This window comes from Cervus elaphus, chromosome 18 (genome assembly GCF_910594005.1).
Source record: "Cervus elaphus chromosome 18, mCerEla1.1, whole genome shotgun sequence".
Classification (NCBI taxonomy): Eukaryota; Metazoa; Chordata; class Mammalia; order Artiodactyla; family Cervidae; genus Cervus; species Cervus elaphus.
This window is the reverse complement of record NC_057832.1, coordinates 16,046,485-16,063,497: the sequence shown is the minus strand read 5'-3', so window position 1 is coordinate 16,063,497 and position 17,013 is coordinate 16,046,485. Positions and strand designations below refer to the sequence as shown.

General features: G+C 48.6%; 1 protein-coding gene across 5 annotated transcripts in view; it reads right to left on the bottom strand.

The window, feature by feature from the left end:
- The window catches only part of DDC (dopa decarboxylase), an 87,488-nt gene that overhangs the window by 9,024 nt on the left and 61,451 nt on the right, over positions 1–17,013 (bottom strand). For all 5 annotated transcript variants that reach the window (XM_043873122.1, XM_043873121.1, XM_043873123.1 and 2 more), the window contains 3 exons: positions 8,939–9,015; positions 3,742–3,761; positions 1,676–1,774 (listed from right to left, as the gene is read on the bottom strand). In XM_043873122.1, the coding sequence (XP_043729057.1) occupies positions 1,676–1,774; positions 3,742–3,761; positions 8,939–9,015 (196 nt within the window). The remainder of the gene's footprint in view (positions 1–1,675; positions 1,775–3,741; positions 3,762–8,938; positions 9,016–17,013) is intronic.

Here is a 17,013-nt window from a genome sequence, read left to right as displayed (position 1 = left end):
TGTCCATTCTGCAGACCAGGAGACTGAGGCTGGTTCTATCGCCGTTGCCCAGCACCAGAGCTCCCGCTCTGCGGCTGTTTGTTATCCCACAGCATCTGCCGCCACAGTGAGACCCTCGTCAGCCCCAGGCCGCCTCCTCTCTCTGATCCAGCCCATACTAAACATGGAGTTGTTTACAGAGACCAAGAGCTGATTCACACAGTATGTGACCTGAGAACCAGCTCACCCAGGTCTCAGCGCCCACGGAGCTCATCCGGAACCCTGGCATCCAGTGTGGGGCTCACTGACAGGTGTCCAGGGGGCATCTGAGCAGAGGTTGCATTGCTCCAAGTGTTGGGACAGAAACGTCATTTATTTTTGGGGGGAATATAATTGCTTTACAATGTTGTGTTCGTTTCTGCTATAAAAGTGAATCAGCCATATGTATACACGTACCCTCTCCCTCTGGAGCCCCCGTCCCTCCCCACCCTGCACCCCACCCCCCGGGTCAGCACAGAGCCCTGAGCTGACCTCCCTGCGCTGTAGAGTGGCTTCCCCCTCACTGTCTGTCCACACGTGGTGCTGCATACACGTCAGCCCTGATCTCCCAGTTCGTCCCACCCTCCCCTCTCCCCACTGTCCACTTGACCGTTCTGTCTGTATCTCTATTCCCGCCCTGCAAATAGGTTCCTCTGTACCATTTTTCTAGATTCCATGTGCATGAGAAACACCACGGTTTAAATGAGGGGTCCCCAGGCAGTGATGAACCTGGTGCCACTAGAGGGCTCCAGAGGCTGCTGGCAGGGGTCCCCTCATGCTGGATCCTGGGGAGATGGACAGCTGCTGGGGTGTGTCTGAGGGCAGGGTCGGTCCCTCTCAGGGAATCACGAAGCGCGTTTCAGGAAGCAGCAACATGATCACCGCCAGCTTCCCGGAGCTTCCAGCTGGAATCACCCTCGTGAGATTAACTGCTTGTGTTTCGCCTTCCTTCCCCAGAGCAGCTGAATCCTCGTTCAGCTTTTGAGCACAGGCTCCCCACGGGGAGAACTCATGGGCCCGCTTACATGTCCCTTCCCAGTTCTCTGCCCACAGAGATGCTCCAGACCCTTTAGAGCCCCCCTAGCAGCCTCGTAAGCTGGATGGGTGCCGGTGAGCGTGGCGCCGTGGGGCCCCAAGCCACCGCCTGCTGCCACGTGCTCCGTCACAGGGAAGGGCCCGGAGCCATCGCCCTGCCCGCAGCTGCCCAGCACTGTCACCAAAGTGAGACTCTGCAGGGCTGCCCCGCACCCGGGCCATCTGAAGGCCTCTGTCCACCAGGGTGGGGCCACAGCTGAGGACGCCAGGATGGGAGGCCTGGCTGGAAACTGGCAGGCTGTCCACAGCCAGCTAAGTGAGTGGGTCTCCTCTGGCCTGTTTCCTCAGCTGTTAAAAAAAAAAAGCAGGGCACACATACTGCTATTGGAGAAGGAAATGGCAACCCACTCCAGTATTCTTGCCTGGAGAATCCCACGGACAGAGGAGCCTGGCGGGCTGCAGCCCCTGGGGTCACAGAGAGTCGGACCTGACTGAGCTGCTTTCACTCTGTGCTGTGCTTAGTCGCTCAGTTCGCTGTGCCCTGCTTGACAACATCGTACTTCATTCCTCAGGTCTAAGACCTCCCTAATGTCACCCGGATAAATAATGACAGCAGACTCACCTTGCGGATATAGGCCTGCAGTCCCTTGACTCCATACATCCTGAAAACAAACCACATCTTCAAAGAGCGGAACCTCCGGCCCAGCGGCAGCTGCCAGTGCTGAAATCAGACACAAGACAGCAGCTCGTGAGGACTGTGCCAAGGGCCGGCTTCCTTTTTGACTTGAGGACTGGCTTGTTTCTCCTGAAGGCAGTTAGCTCCCTGGAGACCAACCCTTCTGGCTGCCACAAGGGACCAGACCAGTCCCTTGTGAGCTGACAGGGGGCGGTGTGGCCCTGCCCCTCGGGCTTACAACCCAGGAGGGGTGGGAGGGGAACGTTCACTGATTTCTCTGCCTACAGGAAACAAGCAGGGGGCAGCAGATACCCACACCCTCTGCTGCACATGCCCCGTGACACCCATTCTCGAGAGCAACATGCATTTTCTTCCTGCCCCGCAGGCCACCATGGAGCAACCTGCCAGATGCCGTCACCAGGAAACACACTCATCAATATGTGGGACGTCGCATGAGCCTTCCTGAGTTTTCCTGCATTTGTCAGCTGCCCGGCTGTGACACTCTCCAATGGTTGTCAAGGTGCCAAAGCGAGCAGGAGTGGACACAGAGGGGAGATGGTGCAGGGACGTTTGGGAAGATCAAGATAAAATCATCCTGATTTTACACGGTCACTTCCTATTGGAGCTTCTGAAGGAGATGGGGGCACAGGGGGTGTGTCTCCATCTTTGTTCTCTGCTGGCTGCTCACAGAGCCCAGAGGCGAACTTCCTGCTGGGCGTGGGACAATACCACTCAGGGGGTTGGAGTGCAGGGTGGCTGCGCGAGGGGCACAGCAGGCTTGGGGGGCACTGCTGCTCTAGGGAATGCACCCCTGGCCATGGCACCCCACTTCTGAGCTGCAATGAAACCACCAGGGTTCTGCAGAAGCTTCTCAAGTTTCAAGAGAAACACGGGCCCAAGATTGAGGTTCAGAAGCACCCAGCACAGTGTCACTGCTGTTTACAGCAGGCGCTGTGTGGGTGCTCAGGCCACCTCACTTTATCTTCCTAACCGCGCTGGGAACAGGGGTTAGTAGCTCTGTTTTATCAGGGAGAAAGCAGGCATCTAGGGGCTAGTGATGCACAAGGCCAGAGAGCCCCAGTCGTGCCCACTGACACCCACTGTCCTCTATGTAGCTGGGCGTTTGCAAGCTGTTGGGGAGTCTTAGTAAAAATTAACTTCATGTGCCTTTTTGGAAAATCTACTGTCACCCCACTAAGTAACTAATTAACTAGACACTAACTAACTTACTAACTAGCACAGTGGTCCCTTGCTTACAGGAGGCTGCACTCCAAAATTATTCCTCCCCAGCAGCCTCCGAGAAACTAAAATGTGAATGAAATCTAACACTGGAAAGAATAGCAAGGGAAAATTACTTTCTGTGGCATGAAGGTAAACATGCATGCAGTTTAACTGTGTTCATTCCAGTGTCACCCTAAAGTGCCGTCACTACCTCTCTGGGGCCTGAGGCAGGACTGGGCCAGCTTCCCCGGGAGCAGAGCCTGTGCGCCGTCTTTTCCCCCAGCCCTGACCAGACGTGAGGGCGGAGAGGAGAGGCCTGCTCCCGTTAGCCACCTTACTCCCAGTCTCGCTCAGAGCAGCGGCCAGAGCAGCACCGTGCTCCTGCCTGGGGACGGAGGCTGGACCCGAGTGCTGCGATCTGCACACGTCTTCTGTCCTCTGACCCTTGTCCTCCCACTGCCCCGGGAACGGCGGCTCCTGGCACGCAGCCTGAGCGTGGAGCAGAGGGCCACGTCTCGGGGAGACGTTCTCTGCCTCACAGCGGAATACGGGCCGGGCGGCATCATTCCCTCCAAGCCTCAGACCTGCTGTCAGTGCTCAGCTGCTCAGTGGTCAGGCCCACTGCCTGGCCAGAGTGCTAGTTAGGGCCCAGCTGGAGGTGTCCTCTGTTGGACCCTAGTTCCAATAGGACCGGGAGGCAGCAGGAGTGACAGCCCGTGACGGCCCCCACACGGCACTCACAGGTTAGATTACCTCGGACCCGGACTTGGGAAGATAAACCTCCCACTTACCCTGTAGTCAGTGATAAGCCCTGCAAAGGAGAAAGAAAGAAAAAAGGAACCGTTAGACACATTGGTTGATTACCTGCCTCATTCTTTTCCATCGTCTCTTGAACCAGACCAAAGACCACTGAGGGCAGGGGCTGGGTGTTCACTGAGATGATCCCCAAGGTATCAGATTCAAGGGGGCTTCCAGAGAGCAAAGCACAAGAGGAAATGCTGAATTAGGAGTGGATTCCCCACTCATTTCACTTTCTGCACTTACACAAGCAGGGAAATCTGAGATTTCTTCTGTGCCCGGGGTAAATTGGCATTCACATTCTGTGAAGTCTTCATCATCCATTCATTCTTGTGTGGGAAGGTGAATTTGTGATATAGAAGTGATTTGAATGTAAAGAAGTCAAACTTTTGATGGGACTTTATCTCCGTGTTCTCATTTCTTAGTCCAGATTCTGGAGCTGAGTAAATACCCAGTGAGTGTCTTCCGAGTGGGCTTCGTTATCTGGGATTCAAAGGTCTTCACAGGGGTTATGAACAAGGCCTGGTTCGCATTTAGGTCGCCTCTTGTGCCAAAAGCAGTAAAGTCGAAGCTGGTGTATAGGGAAGAGCACTGGATGAAGAGTCTCGCAGATGGGAGTCTCTACGTGGGAATCTTGGGCACAGAATCAGGTGGGAATTAGAAAGCTGTGTGCTGGAATCTGACCCTCCAGTGTCGTCCCGGCTGTCCACCTGCCACAATTCTCCACCCACCCTGGTAAAATGTGCTTGGCCCACTGGGCGCACGGGCCTGCCTTACATTTACAGGAAAATCTAAAATCGCAGCTTGTTAGGACTCCCCAGCTGACAGCTGGAGAGACCAGATCGACTAGGATCATACCAATTAGGATCATCGTACGGTTATAGTAACAGGGGAATATGCAGGGCTGTTTTGCAGGGCTCAACCTCCTCATTTCATCTGGGACCCCAAGTGGAAGCCACAAGTCATGCAGCCTAAGTCAGCTCCCAAATGATGCCTTTCTTCTCTTTATGCCCCTTGGAACAGACTCATTAACAAACACCAACAGAGTCATCAGAGGTAACAGCACCCGTGAGTGTACTTGGCAGGTAATAAACACCCAGTAAGAAGGTGATGTCGTCAAGGAGGATGAATGAAACGCCTCCGAGTTCAGGTGACTGCCCCATCCTGATAGTCACTAGTCAGTTACACTGAATTATAATTCAGAAAACTAAAACGACTGTGCAGTCACACCAGCCACATTGCCAGTGCTCAAAAGCCACCCGTGGCTAGTGTCTGCCACACAGGACAACACAGAATTACAGGACACATCCTTCATTGCAGGAAATTCTAGTGCATTGTGCGATAGAAGCTTCAAAGAAGAGGAGTCAGATGCAGAAGCCTCTATAGCTGAACAACGTGGTTAAAGATGGAGTCTGTGTCTCAAAGAACCTGCTTCTCCGAGGACTGGCTGAAGACCTGGTCCAGTTAGGTGCTGGCCTGTACAAGTGTTTCCTGTTAACATAAAGAATGCTAAAGCCTTCTCCAGCAGCAAGTCCCAATGATGATGGTGTTACTTACACTGTGGACTACTTACTACATCCTACATCCCTCAGTTCAGTTCAGTCGCTCAGTCATGTCCAACTCTTTGCAATCCCATGGACTGCAGCATGCCAGGCTTCCCTGTTCATCACCAACTCCCAGAGTTTACTCAAGCTTATGTCCATCTAGTTGGTGATGCCATCCAACCAGCTCATCCTCTGTTGTCCCTTTCTCCTCCTGCCTTCAATCCCTCCCAGCATCAGGGTCTTTTCTAATGAGTCTGTTTTTTGCATCAGGTGGCCAAAGTATTGGAGTTTCAGCATCAGTCCCTCCAATGAATATTCAGGACTGATTTCCTTTAGGATGGACTGGTTGGCACTCCTTGCAGCCCAAGGGACTCTCAAGAGTCTTCTCCAACACCACAGTTCAAAAGCATCAATTCTTTGGCACTCAGCTTTCTTTATGGTCCCACTCTCACATCCATACATGACCACTGGAAAAACCATAGCCTTGACCAGACGGACCTTTGTTGGCAAAGTAATGTCTCTGCTTTTTAATATGCTGTCTAGGCTGGTCATAACTTTTCTTCCAAGGAACAAGCATCTTTTAATTTCATGGCTGCAGTCACCATTTGCAGTGATTTTGGAGCCCAGAAAAATAAAGTCTGTCGCCATTTCCATTGTTTCCCCATCTATTTGCCATGAAGTGATGGGACTCGATGCCATGATCTTAGTTTTCTGAATGTTGAGTTTTAAGCCAACTTTTTCACTTTCCTCTTTCACTTTCATCAAGAGGCTTTTTAGTTCTTTGCTTTCTGCCATAAGGGTGGTGTCATCTGCATATCTGAGGTTATTGATATTTCTCCCGGCAATCTTGATTCCAGCTTGGGCTTCATCCAGCCCAGCATTTGTCATGATGTACTCTGCATAAAAGTTAAATAAGCAGGGTGACAATATATAGCCTTGATGTACTCCTTTTCCTATTTGGAACTAGTCTGCTATTCCATGTCCAGTTCTAACTGTTGCTTTTTGACCTGCATACAGATTTCTCAAGAGGCAGGTCAGGTGGTCTGGTATTCCCATCTCTTTCAGAATTTTCCACAGTTTGTTGCGATCCACACAGTCAAAGGCTTTGGCATAGTCAGTAAAGCAGAAATAGATGTTTTTCTGGAACTCTCTTGCTTTTTCAATGATCCAACAGATGTTGGCAATTTCCTCTCTGGTTCCTCTGCCTTTTCTAAATCCAGCTTGAACATCTAGAAGTTCACGGTTCATGTACTGTTGAAGCCTGGCTTGGAGAATTTTGAGCATTACTTTGCTGGCGTGTGAGATGAGTGCAATTGTGCGGTAGTTTGAGCATTCTTTGGCAGTGCCTTTCCTAGTATGTCTTTAAACTACGTAAGACATAACTGGGGTGAGCAGCTTCTAAATCTGCATATAGTAAAAACAATAAAACCAAACAATGCATATAAGAAGACTGGTGAGAAACACAGCCACATATTAACGGGATCAACATCTGGGTGGAGGGTTAAGTTCAGGGTTATGTTTCTGGCCTACCTCTTTTCTATTGTCCAGATGTACAGTTTTTATAATGAAAGAATTCATTGGAAAAGTCTATATACCAGGTATGACTACCATTTTCCTATTATCTGTTTTGTGACAGAAATTTCTGACATCAAAGTAAAAACCCCATGTTTTCGGTCGCTCTCTGGCACAAGTCCAGTGGAACAGCGTCTACGGAAGTGAGACGCAGACGGGAACATGTGGGGGCCACCGTCACCCCCAGTGCTGCTGCCAGGGCCTGACCGGCCAGAGGAGCCGCAGGGCGAGTCCCCCGCTCCGGGGTCCTTGCTTCCAGTGACCAGTGAAGGAGCCGTGGGGAGAGGTGAGCGGCAGGGGCCTGGCTCACAGGGAGAGGTCTGGGAGGACCCCTGCCCGGCGAGACATTTGCCCCAGACCCCAGTGACGGGGGAGGAGACCCCCAGGCCCAAGGCGGGACGAGGCCACAGCCTCGGGGGCTGCCGTGTGAGGTGAAGAGCAGGCCACCTGCGCAGTCCTGAGCGGTCTCGTTTTTTCAGTTAAGTAATGAAGAGATTTCTTTTTTGAGTAGAAAGGCTCTTAAAGAAACACCATAAACATATTTCACTTAAAATTACAGAAGGCTTAGCAGGAGAGTGATATACTATATCAGATAAAATAAACCCTCACATCCACTAGCCATAGAAGATTAAAGCTGATTTTGGGTGGTTTACCTGCTAGACACAAAATAGGTCATTGCTTTCGTTGATTCATACTTTTTTAGGGAAAAAAACACAAATAACTAAGATTGTTCATCTCTAACAGCCATAGCTGTTTTTTCAGTCAGAAACTGCCTTTCCTTAAACATGGAATAAAATTACTTTAAAGAAATTCCTACAGTAATAAACTTTACTCAGTTGCCTTTGGCTTAAATGCTTTCTGTGGCTTGTAGGATTTTGGTTTCCTGACCAGGGATTGAACCCAGGGCTCTGGCAGTGAAAGCACTGGGTCCTCACCACTGGACCACCAGGGGATTCCTGAGAATTCCTTCATTGTTGAAGAGCCACATTTTGCAAAGTGTCATGACTACTGAGGTTTTCATTATTCAAACATGAAATGCACTTTTAAGTAGAAGAGGTTCGACAGTTGGTTCATAATTCCTCATGGCTTCATGCCAATGCCATTACAGAAACTAGAGTTTATTTTTTAGAGCAGTTTTAAGTTCTGAGCAAACCTGATCAGAGGGTGAGAGCTGGCATCAGATGTGCTCCGTGAGATGGTGGGGAATGTTAGGAAGGTGGACGCAGGTCTGATCTTCCCATGGAGACAGCACAGGCTGGGGTCTGGGCAGGAGGGAACAGGCTGCGCCCTGACTTGCGTCCCTGCTGCTCCGTGCTCCTGCCACCGTCACCAAAACTGCCTCAATTTCCAACCCGTCCATCCCTCCTGTCCATGTGGAGGGTGGGGTCGAGTGACCCCTGATGTCCCTCCCATCACCCACGTCCTCTGTCATCCGAGGAAACTTGAGGAGAAGGGGCACGACTTCCCAAGACTCTGCCTGTCCTTCCTTCCCTGGGGCTCACAGTGGTCAGCATGGCACCAGCTGGGGACTATGCAGGTTTGGGGGATGAGAGAGCCCCCTCCCACCTTCAGGCCGAGTCTTGTGGGGACAGACTAGCAAGTATTAATAAATAACCTCCCCGGAATGTGTATGACTATAAACAGGCACAGAGGCGCAGGGCGTCTGTGCAGGTAGCCTCATGCATTTTATCTTATCTGGATCTCAAGCAATCCTAATTTTTTTTTAACTGAGAGACTTAACGTTTAGAGCTCACATTCGTGAGTTGACCCTGCCCTAACCTCTCCCATCTCCTCCTCTCTGGCCCCTGGCCCACCACCTTCCTTTCCTTTCCTCCCCTGGTGCTATCAGCCTGCTGTTCAGTCACTAAGTTCTTTGACTCTGCGACTTCACAGACTGCAGCACGCCAGGCTTCCCCGTCCTTCACCACCTCCCAGAGTTGGCTCAAACTCGTGTCCAGTCGTCCTGGCCCTGCCCCGGGCCCCCAGGACTGTGGCTGTGACGCTCCACCTTGGCTCCCGGACGGTGGGTGCAGCCGTGATGGGAACAGTCTGGAGGGAGCTGGGCGTAGCTCACCTGAGTCCTGGTGGCTGTGCCTCAGGTAGACCGGGTCCAGCCTGAAGGCTCCAGTCAGGTCTGTCCTCTTTTTCACCCTGGTTTGAGACAATAAACAGAGGATTTGATGAGGAGGCATCTCAGGTGTGTCTGCAGGGTCCTCTCCTCCTGCTTCTCCTGCCCAGCTCAGCTGGGGCTACTGCTCCCTGAAACCCTTCCTAACACCCCCACTCAGCACGCGCATGCCCCTTCCCTAGCCTGCAGCACAACATTAACCTCCAGATCCCTGGGCCCCTGCAGTGGGGGAGGCATGGTATAATAAAAAAATAAGTATTTGGCCTTTGTCCCTGGTTCCAGCACCCAGCTCCTGAAACCCTCGGGACAACGGCTGGATGGGATGAAGCCTGGGCAATTGGCTGGCTTCCGGGTCCAGGCTGGCTACCAGGAAACTAAGTCTTGATTGAAGGGGCAGAAGTGTGAATCCTGCCCCCTGATCTCCGAGAAAGGACTTGAGCTAGATCATCACCAACTGCCAGCGATTTAATCAGTCATACCTGTACGAGGAAGCTTCCTTAAACCCCTAGACGATGGGGCGCAGAGAGCTTTGGGGCAGCTGAACCACACGGGCAGGCTGGGAGGGACCCACGCCAGGCAGGTAAGGGTCTCTGTGCCCCCCAGTCCCACCCCTGCCTCGTCCTAGCATCTCTTCCACTGGCCATTCATTCAGGTCCTTATAATACACTAGTAAATATAAATGAGTTGTTCTAGCCAACTGTCAGACCTGAAAGAGCAGTGGAAGGAGCTGTAGGAACCCCCAACATTACAGCCGAGGTGGATGCAAGTGCGGGTCTTTGGGACCCGGGCCGTGAGACTGTCTTGCCGGGTCTGTGCTTACACCAGTGTCAGAGCCGCACCGGTTTCGGGGACATCCCGCTGGTTCTGGAGAGCAGGGGAACGGGGGCTGGAAGAGGAACCCAGCAGGTTGGAGTTCGTCCCTCTCTGTCCTTCCAGGCCTGGCACAGCCCTGGCCCTTGACGGGCACCACAGGCAGGTGTAGGATGAACAGGGACCATCAGGCAGGAGGCACTGTCTGCACCATCCCAGACCAGCCCTTCATGCCTCTGGGCACCTCAAAGCAATTGTGTGCAAATGCAATCCTGGAGGCAAACTAGAGAAAGAGCCAAGTCTGACGGCACTGAGGCTGGAAGCGAATGAGAGTCCCTGGAAGGTGAAACCCAGGGGGCGTGAAGTAGGAAGCCAGGATGCAGTTCACAGAGCAGGATCAGGGAGCAAGGGGCTCGAGCTGACTTGAAGTGACTGCTTCAAGGCTTAGAAGATAGTGAATTCCGGTAGTGTGAGCTTGTGCGCCATGTTGCATCCTGCAACATCCTGAGACCAGAGTCTTTGTCCCCTTCCCAGAAGCAGCAGAGGAGGCTGGGAAGGGCAGGAAGGGAAACTGGAGACGTGAAATTGACAGCCAGGGTATGGGGTCTGAGATCATGGAGATGAGAATTTCTTCCACACAGATAGAATCATGTTTATTTTTTCAGCTGTACCTTTTATCATCATTCACTATCCTGCTCCCTCAATTTTCATGGTTGCAATTTATGGTCGCAATTTATCTTTTTCCAAGAGACCATGTTTTTAAAAAGTGTCTTTTTAAGACACTTTTAAGAGTGAAGAAAAAGAAACCTAAAACAAAAAACTGCAGTGAGCAGTCATAAGCTGTTTGGGGCTGACCTGGAGGAGAACCCGAAGCAGGGGCTACGTGTGTGTGGTGTGTACACGGACCAGGCTGCATCCCTGGGTTTGGGGGACTGTTTCCTCCAGCCTCTCCATGCTGGGGAAGGTCATGCCGAGCCATAGAGAGACAGGAGAGAAAGGGGGCAGAAACAGCATCGCTCTCAGCAGACCTCTGCCCTCTGTATGTAAAGTCACACTGCCCTCTCCACTGACACTGGCAATGATTTTGTAGCTGCTTTTTTTAAATTAAAAATACTATATGCCGTGTTAAAGCGATGCAGAAGGGCATAAATAATAAAATATCCACCTCATCACGTGTGAAACAAAAGTTGCCCACAGGTTAGGTCTCCCCTACACATCCCTCCCCTCGCCACCCGCCCCTCAGGAGGCCATGAGGCAGCATGGGGGTTTATCACGCCATTGGGTTCTACAGAATTTTCTGTGCAAATCACTAAGTAATCTAAGGTATTGTTTCACACATTTCTAAGTGAAACACAATGTAAACATGAGTTGTTTAAACATAAACGGTGCCTTTCTCTGTGTAATTTTTAGAATTTGCTTTTCTCTTAAAACTCTACCTGTGAGCTTCTGACCTGGTCATCCACAAGGTATTTGCTCACTTGTCCACCTTTAGCAGCTCCCCGCAGGGCGCTTTAGTAGCGGATCCCGATCTGTGCCTGCTCTTACTGTCCTCCACGTGCCCTTGGACAAAGGACACCGTGTGGGTGCTCCTCGTGTGTCGGGGCAAGCTGGGGACACCGGCCTAGTTGTGGGCCAGCAGGAAAGGCGCAGTGCCCGCAGCCTCGTGGGGCAGAGCCAAGTGCTCCTAAAGGCCGGGCATCCCACGCGCTCCTGCTGATCCGCATCCTGGCCGACATCTAGCCAGGGAGACGATTTCCCACCATTGGCAGTGCTTCCTACGCCTTAACGTGCATTTCTAATCACTAACAAAGCTGAGTAACTTTGCCTCTATGAAGAGGCCACTCCAATTTCCTCTTTGGTGAGGACACGTTTGTTCATTTATTTATTAGGCTGTGTGGTAGACAGGATCGTAAAAATACGGTAAATATTAGGAATGCGGATCCAAAGGGTTCTCTGTGGGCTCCCTCTGACCTCTGCCTGGCTGTGTCCCTCCAACGAGCGTGGCTCAGTCATGGTGGGATGGGGCGTGGTCCTCACCAGTCTTGTCTTCACGCTTCTCTTGGCTGTCCTGGGCCTCTGCACTATTAGGCTCCACTTTCTCAAGTCCCACAAAAATAGCCAGCCAGAATACTTACTAGAATTGCCCTGAGACCTGGCATTGAGTCCGCATCTCCATTTAGTTAGGTTTCCTGGAATGACTTCCAAAAAACTGTGTCCTTTTCTTCATAAAAATCTACACAGATTGCAACCTATTTATTCACAGTAACTTTTCTTCCTATTATAAAAATATTTTCTAAAAATTTTGACAGCAAACAGTAAAATTCTGTAAAGCAATTATCCATCAATAAAAAATAATTTTAAAAAAGACATAGAAAAAATTTTACACATGCTGTTTATCATCCATGTAAATAAATGTAACCCTGAAAGTGTGCTGTATCTAGAAATCTTGCTGTGTTTTCTCGTTATTACCTTCTTAGAAGATTCTGTTTTCACTGACAGACACTCACACCGTCTGAGAACCGTGAGTTCTGTGGCTTGCACTGTAATCCTTGCACCATCACCTCTGTTGTGTCCAACTGTGCAGGTTAGGAATGCACAGAGCAGCCAAGGGTGGGCATTATGGCAGTTGTGATTTTCTTTCTTTAAAGGCACTGCTTCTAATATTTTACCACCAAGAATATGTTTGCTGTAGTTTTTTTCGTAGATTTTCTTTTTTTATCGGATTAAGAAAGTTCTCTTCAGTTCCTCTTTTCTAAGAGCTTTTGTTCTGTGTGTTTTCAAGTTTTTATCTACTGCTTTTTCCATATTTAATGTGACGATAACTTTTTTCCTCCTTTACTGTTAAACATGATCAATGACATTTAAAAATCTGATATTTTTAAACCACCCTGGGATATCCAGAATGAACACATTTTGGTTATAATATACCAGCTTTTGTTTTCCTTTAAACATCATTGAATTTTGTTTGCCAAAAATTGACTTAGAATTTCCATATGTCATTTTATGAGCTTGTCCTGCAGCTTTTCTTTCTCAGCTTATCATGTTTTTTTCAGAGACTTTCTGATGTAGACCATTTTAAAGTCTTTATTGAATTTGTTACAATATTGCCTCTGTTTTATGTTTTGGTTTTTTGGTATGCAGATCTTAGGTCCCCAACCACGAATCAAATCTGCACCCCCCACATGGGAAGGCGAAGTCATCTACTATGATTGATAAAGGCTTGAGAAAGAACATCAAGAAAAGAAGAAGAGATGGAGAAATTGGAAAACATGAAATAAATGAAATGGGATCACTGAATGTGAAATAGAAAAAGCGAAACAAGCTAGACAAAAGATCATCAAATAGTCCAGTTGTTTTAAAACATGGCTGCTCATTAGAAACATATCTGGAGTTTTGGAGAAAATTTTAAAATCCAGATGCATAGCAGAATTATCTTGGAATTTTTTGAAAAATACAAATGCCCAGGTATTGCTTTTTTTTTCTTGGAAGGCTGTCTTAGCCACTGAGCCACCAGGGAAATCCTTTTATCTGGTTTTGGAAACAAAGTGACACTAACTTCATGATAAGTCTATGAATTACATTTATAATTAGACCTGTAGATGCCTTGACAGTTTGGTGGGATTTGCTGTTAGAAGAATCTGAACGTTTCTGTGGTGTAAACTGTACCTACTGACACATTTTCCTTAGGGCTGTGAGATGTTTCAGATTTCCTACTATTCTGATAACAGGTTTTTTGTAGTTGTTGCATGCGCACATTGCAGGCAATTCGGGCATGCTGTTGCTCACAGTGCTCCCTATTGTTTAAAACCCTGCTGTGTCTTTGGTGTGTCCTTCTTGTGTTTCCAGCACGGCTGACTGCGCCCTCTCCTCTATCCTGGCCCCTCTTTCTGCAGATCACCTATTTTATGAGGCAGGTCGAGGACCAGCACTTGGCTGTCGGCCTCGGCTCCTGCTGCCTCATTAACTGTTTCATGAGCGCCTCTTCACCTTCAGTACTTCCCTCCCTCCAGTTTGGGGGTGTTTACTCTGCTGCTGTCTTCTGCTTCCTTTGGGCTCTCATTCATTACTTCTTGGCTCTTGTCTTTTCTGTTTAAGTCTGTTCTCCAAGCCCTGCTTCACTGTGGGCCACGAGTTCTGTCGCATCTTCATATTCATGCAGGTCTTGGGATTTCCAATGGCCTGTTTCCCTTTGTCCATTGGCCCGTGGCTCCAATGGTCTGTGGGGGTCTGCTCTTCAAAATGTTTAGGTACCAGCTTCTCTTTTCCTTGTGAAGTTTCATGATGCTATCATGAGGAAGATTTTCTTTAAACAAACAAATGGGTGTGTGCATGCGTGTGTGCAGACACGCACACTCACACACACACATGAACAGAAACACCCTTTATAGGTATCAAAGTCATCTTCTGCTTCCTTGGACGGGCCTGATGGTGAGGAAGACCTGTCCCTGCCACCAGACACAGTCCTGAGGGAGGACCCTGAGGAGAAGGGACAGGGCTCCTGTTTTATGCTGAAAATATGGCTTCTTACATTTTTTAAAAAAATCTACACCACCTTCTGTGTAGGGCTCCCTGAATGCGGGCTCATGTTAGCTCTTCATGCCAATAATGCTATCAAGGATCCGAGATGCCAAAAGCACCAAGACCACGATGCAAAGAAACCAAGGAGATTCATGGAAAACTGTGCTGTCCTGCTCAGCTTCTAGAATCGCACTTCCCATAACCAGAGTGATTAAAAATCCTTCCAAGTAACTGAACGTTTAAAAAATCCACTATGACAGGAGTAAGCAAAAGCTATAAAACTAAGAAAATTGATTTTATTTGGAAAAAAAATCAAGCTTATTTTTAAAGGCAGAGTAAAACATGCCCTTGGTGGAATTTGAGACTTTCTTTGGAGAAAATCTGCTTTTAAGGGACATTAAGGTCAGAGCACAGTGGTTCATATTTACATAGAAAAGATTCAAAATACCCAAATGAACAATAAAAAGCTTATGAACGGAATAATGAAATCATTATAAAACATATTTCCTATGCTTGTAATGAGGGCAAGTTTAGAAACTTCAATTATCTTGTCCATTTCAATATTTAGAAAATCCAACAAGTTTGCCTTAAATTACAGACTAACCGTTGGTAAAATTTCATTAAACCAAAAAGAGATGCTTCTGATTTTGAGGAATACAAAAAAGCCAGAGAAACTTAAAAAAATTCATTTATATTTTATGTGTTGTGTTAGCAAAATCTTTAAACGTATCTATAAAAAAAAAAAATTCAAGGGCTTCACTGGTGGCTCAGCAGTGAAGAATCCTTCTGCCAGTGCAGGAGGCTTGGGTTCAGTCCCTGGGTCAAGAAGATCCCCTGGAGGAGGATATGGCAACCCGCTCCAGTATTCTTGCCTGGAGAACCCCATGGACAGAGGAGGCTGGCGGGCTACAGTCCATGGGGTCACAAAGAGTCAGATATGACTCAGAAGCCAAACAACAACATAAAATCTGTACAACTTAAGGCTGTGTGTTTGCTCATTTTCATCTCTGAGGTGTTGAAGGATACTTGGCCTTTCCGGAAACCAAGTTCCCACGAGCATCCTTATTGTCTGTGTCCTACTGTGTCAGGACAGCTCATTTTTACTGCAATACCTCTTAGAATAGCAAAATAGAGTCACATGATTCCCTGGATATACAGCACAGGGCAAATAGCCTCTGAATAGACTCTTAGAGCCGCTCCCTGTCACCAGGCTGCAAGACGTGCTCACATCCTCTGCAAACACTCAGGGTCCCCAGTTCGGGACCTGCCAGTGGATTTGCCGCTCAGGTGGGGGAAGGGGAAGCTGCCGTGAAACAGGAGAGAGATGCTGTGGTCCATCTGCTCTCCTTTACCTCTAGGCTGTACCTACCGGGGCTAAAATCCAGAACTGTTTCCAGAATACAGAGAGAAAGAGGAGTCAGAGTCAGCTTGAACAAAAGTGGGCATAGAATCTAGGCTCTATTTTGAGTCTTTCACCCCAAAAATGCTCTTTTCCATACCCAATTGGAACAATTCCAATGTATTCACTGTGTATCCTTTTGTGTGTGTTCGTAAATTGTGTATTGTTTTGCGTGCCTGTAATCAGTTGCATCCTGGGAGATACATAATTCTGTCTCTGACTCTTTTTACTCAGATATAGTTTTTAAAACTTTACCCCTATTGTATCAAACATGTGGCTCTAGCATGGATGGTTATCTGCCATTAGTGATCCCATGCATGCCTCAGAACCCCAGTACCCTCAACTAAGAAACCAGGATAATTCCTGTGCCAATAAGGCTGCAATAGGATTAGATGAGCTGACATATGAAAAAGAAAAGGGCACCTAATAGCAGATAATATCTTGAATATAAAATTTGTACTCAAGCATCTTTATTGCCATAAAGGAAAGAATTGGACACCCCTGGACGAGGGTTTAGGTATGCCCCCTCTGCTGCCAGTGAGGGCAGGGGAATTCTCCCCAGACAGCCCAAGAACTTAGGTTTATATGTCATTTTTTGATAGACACATCATTTTGATAGGGCACATCATTTCTTCAAGCTAGAAGTTTCTGGAAAGCATCACTTGTGCATGCATGCTCCGGAAGCCTGGTGCCCCTAGGAGCACAGGGCCAGGCTGTGTGTGGGGCCACTGGATTGTGCCAGGTGGGAAGGATACCCCAGCAATGGAGACCCATGGAAATGACTCTTTAAAGGCTCTCAGTAATTGATGAAACTTTGAAAAGTTGCAAGTATATGGAAAAACACCAACTTTGAAATGTAAACAGCTTATTTTAAACAAATTCAAAATCCATGTGGCCCACAGAAACCATCTGCAGTACCTGTGACCTATTCTGAGTTCTCTGCTGTGCACAGGCCTGTCTCGGGGCCTTTGCACTGGCTACCTCTCCCCCTGGCCCTCAGGACGCTCACTGCCTGGACCCTCCTCACGTGCCCTCTTTCAGATACCACGTCACCAAACATAGACAGGCATGGAGAACAGACCATATGAAAACCCAGGGAGAAGATGGCCATCTGTACACCGAGGAGAGAGGTCTCAGAGGGAACCAGCCCTTCTCACACCTTGACCTTGGACTTCCAGCCTCCAGAATTAGATTTCTATTGTTTAAACTGCCCAGTGTATGATTCTTTGTTATGGCAGATCTAGAAAGACAATGTAAGCACAGGGCCAAAAATAGTAGATGTTAGTAATTACTA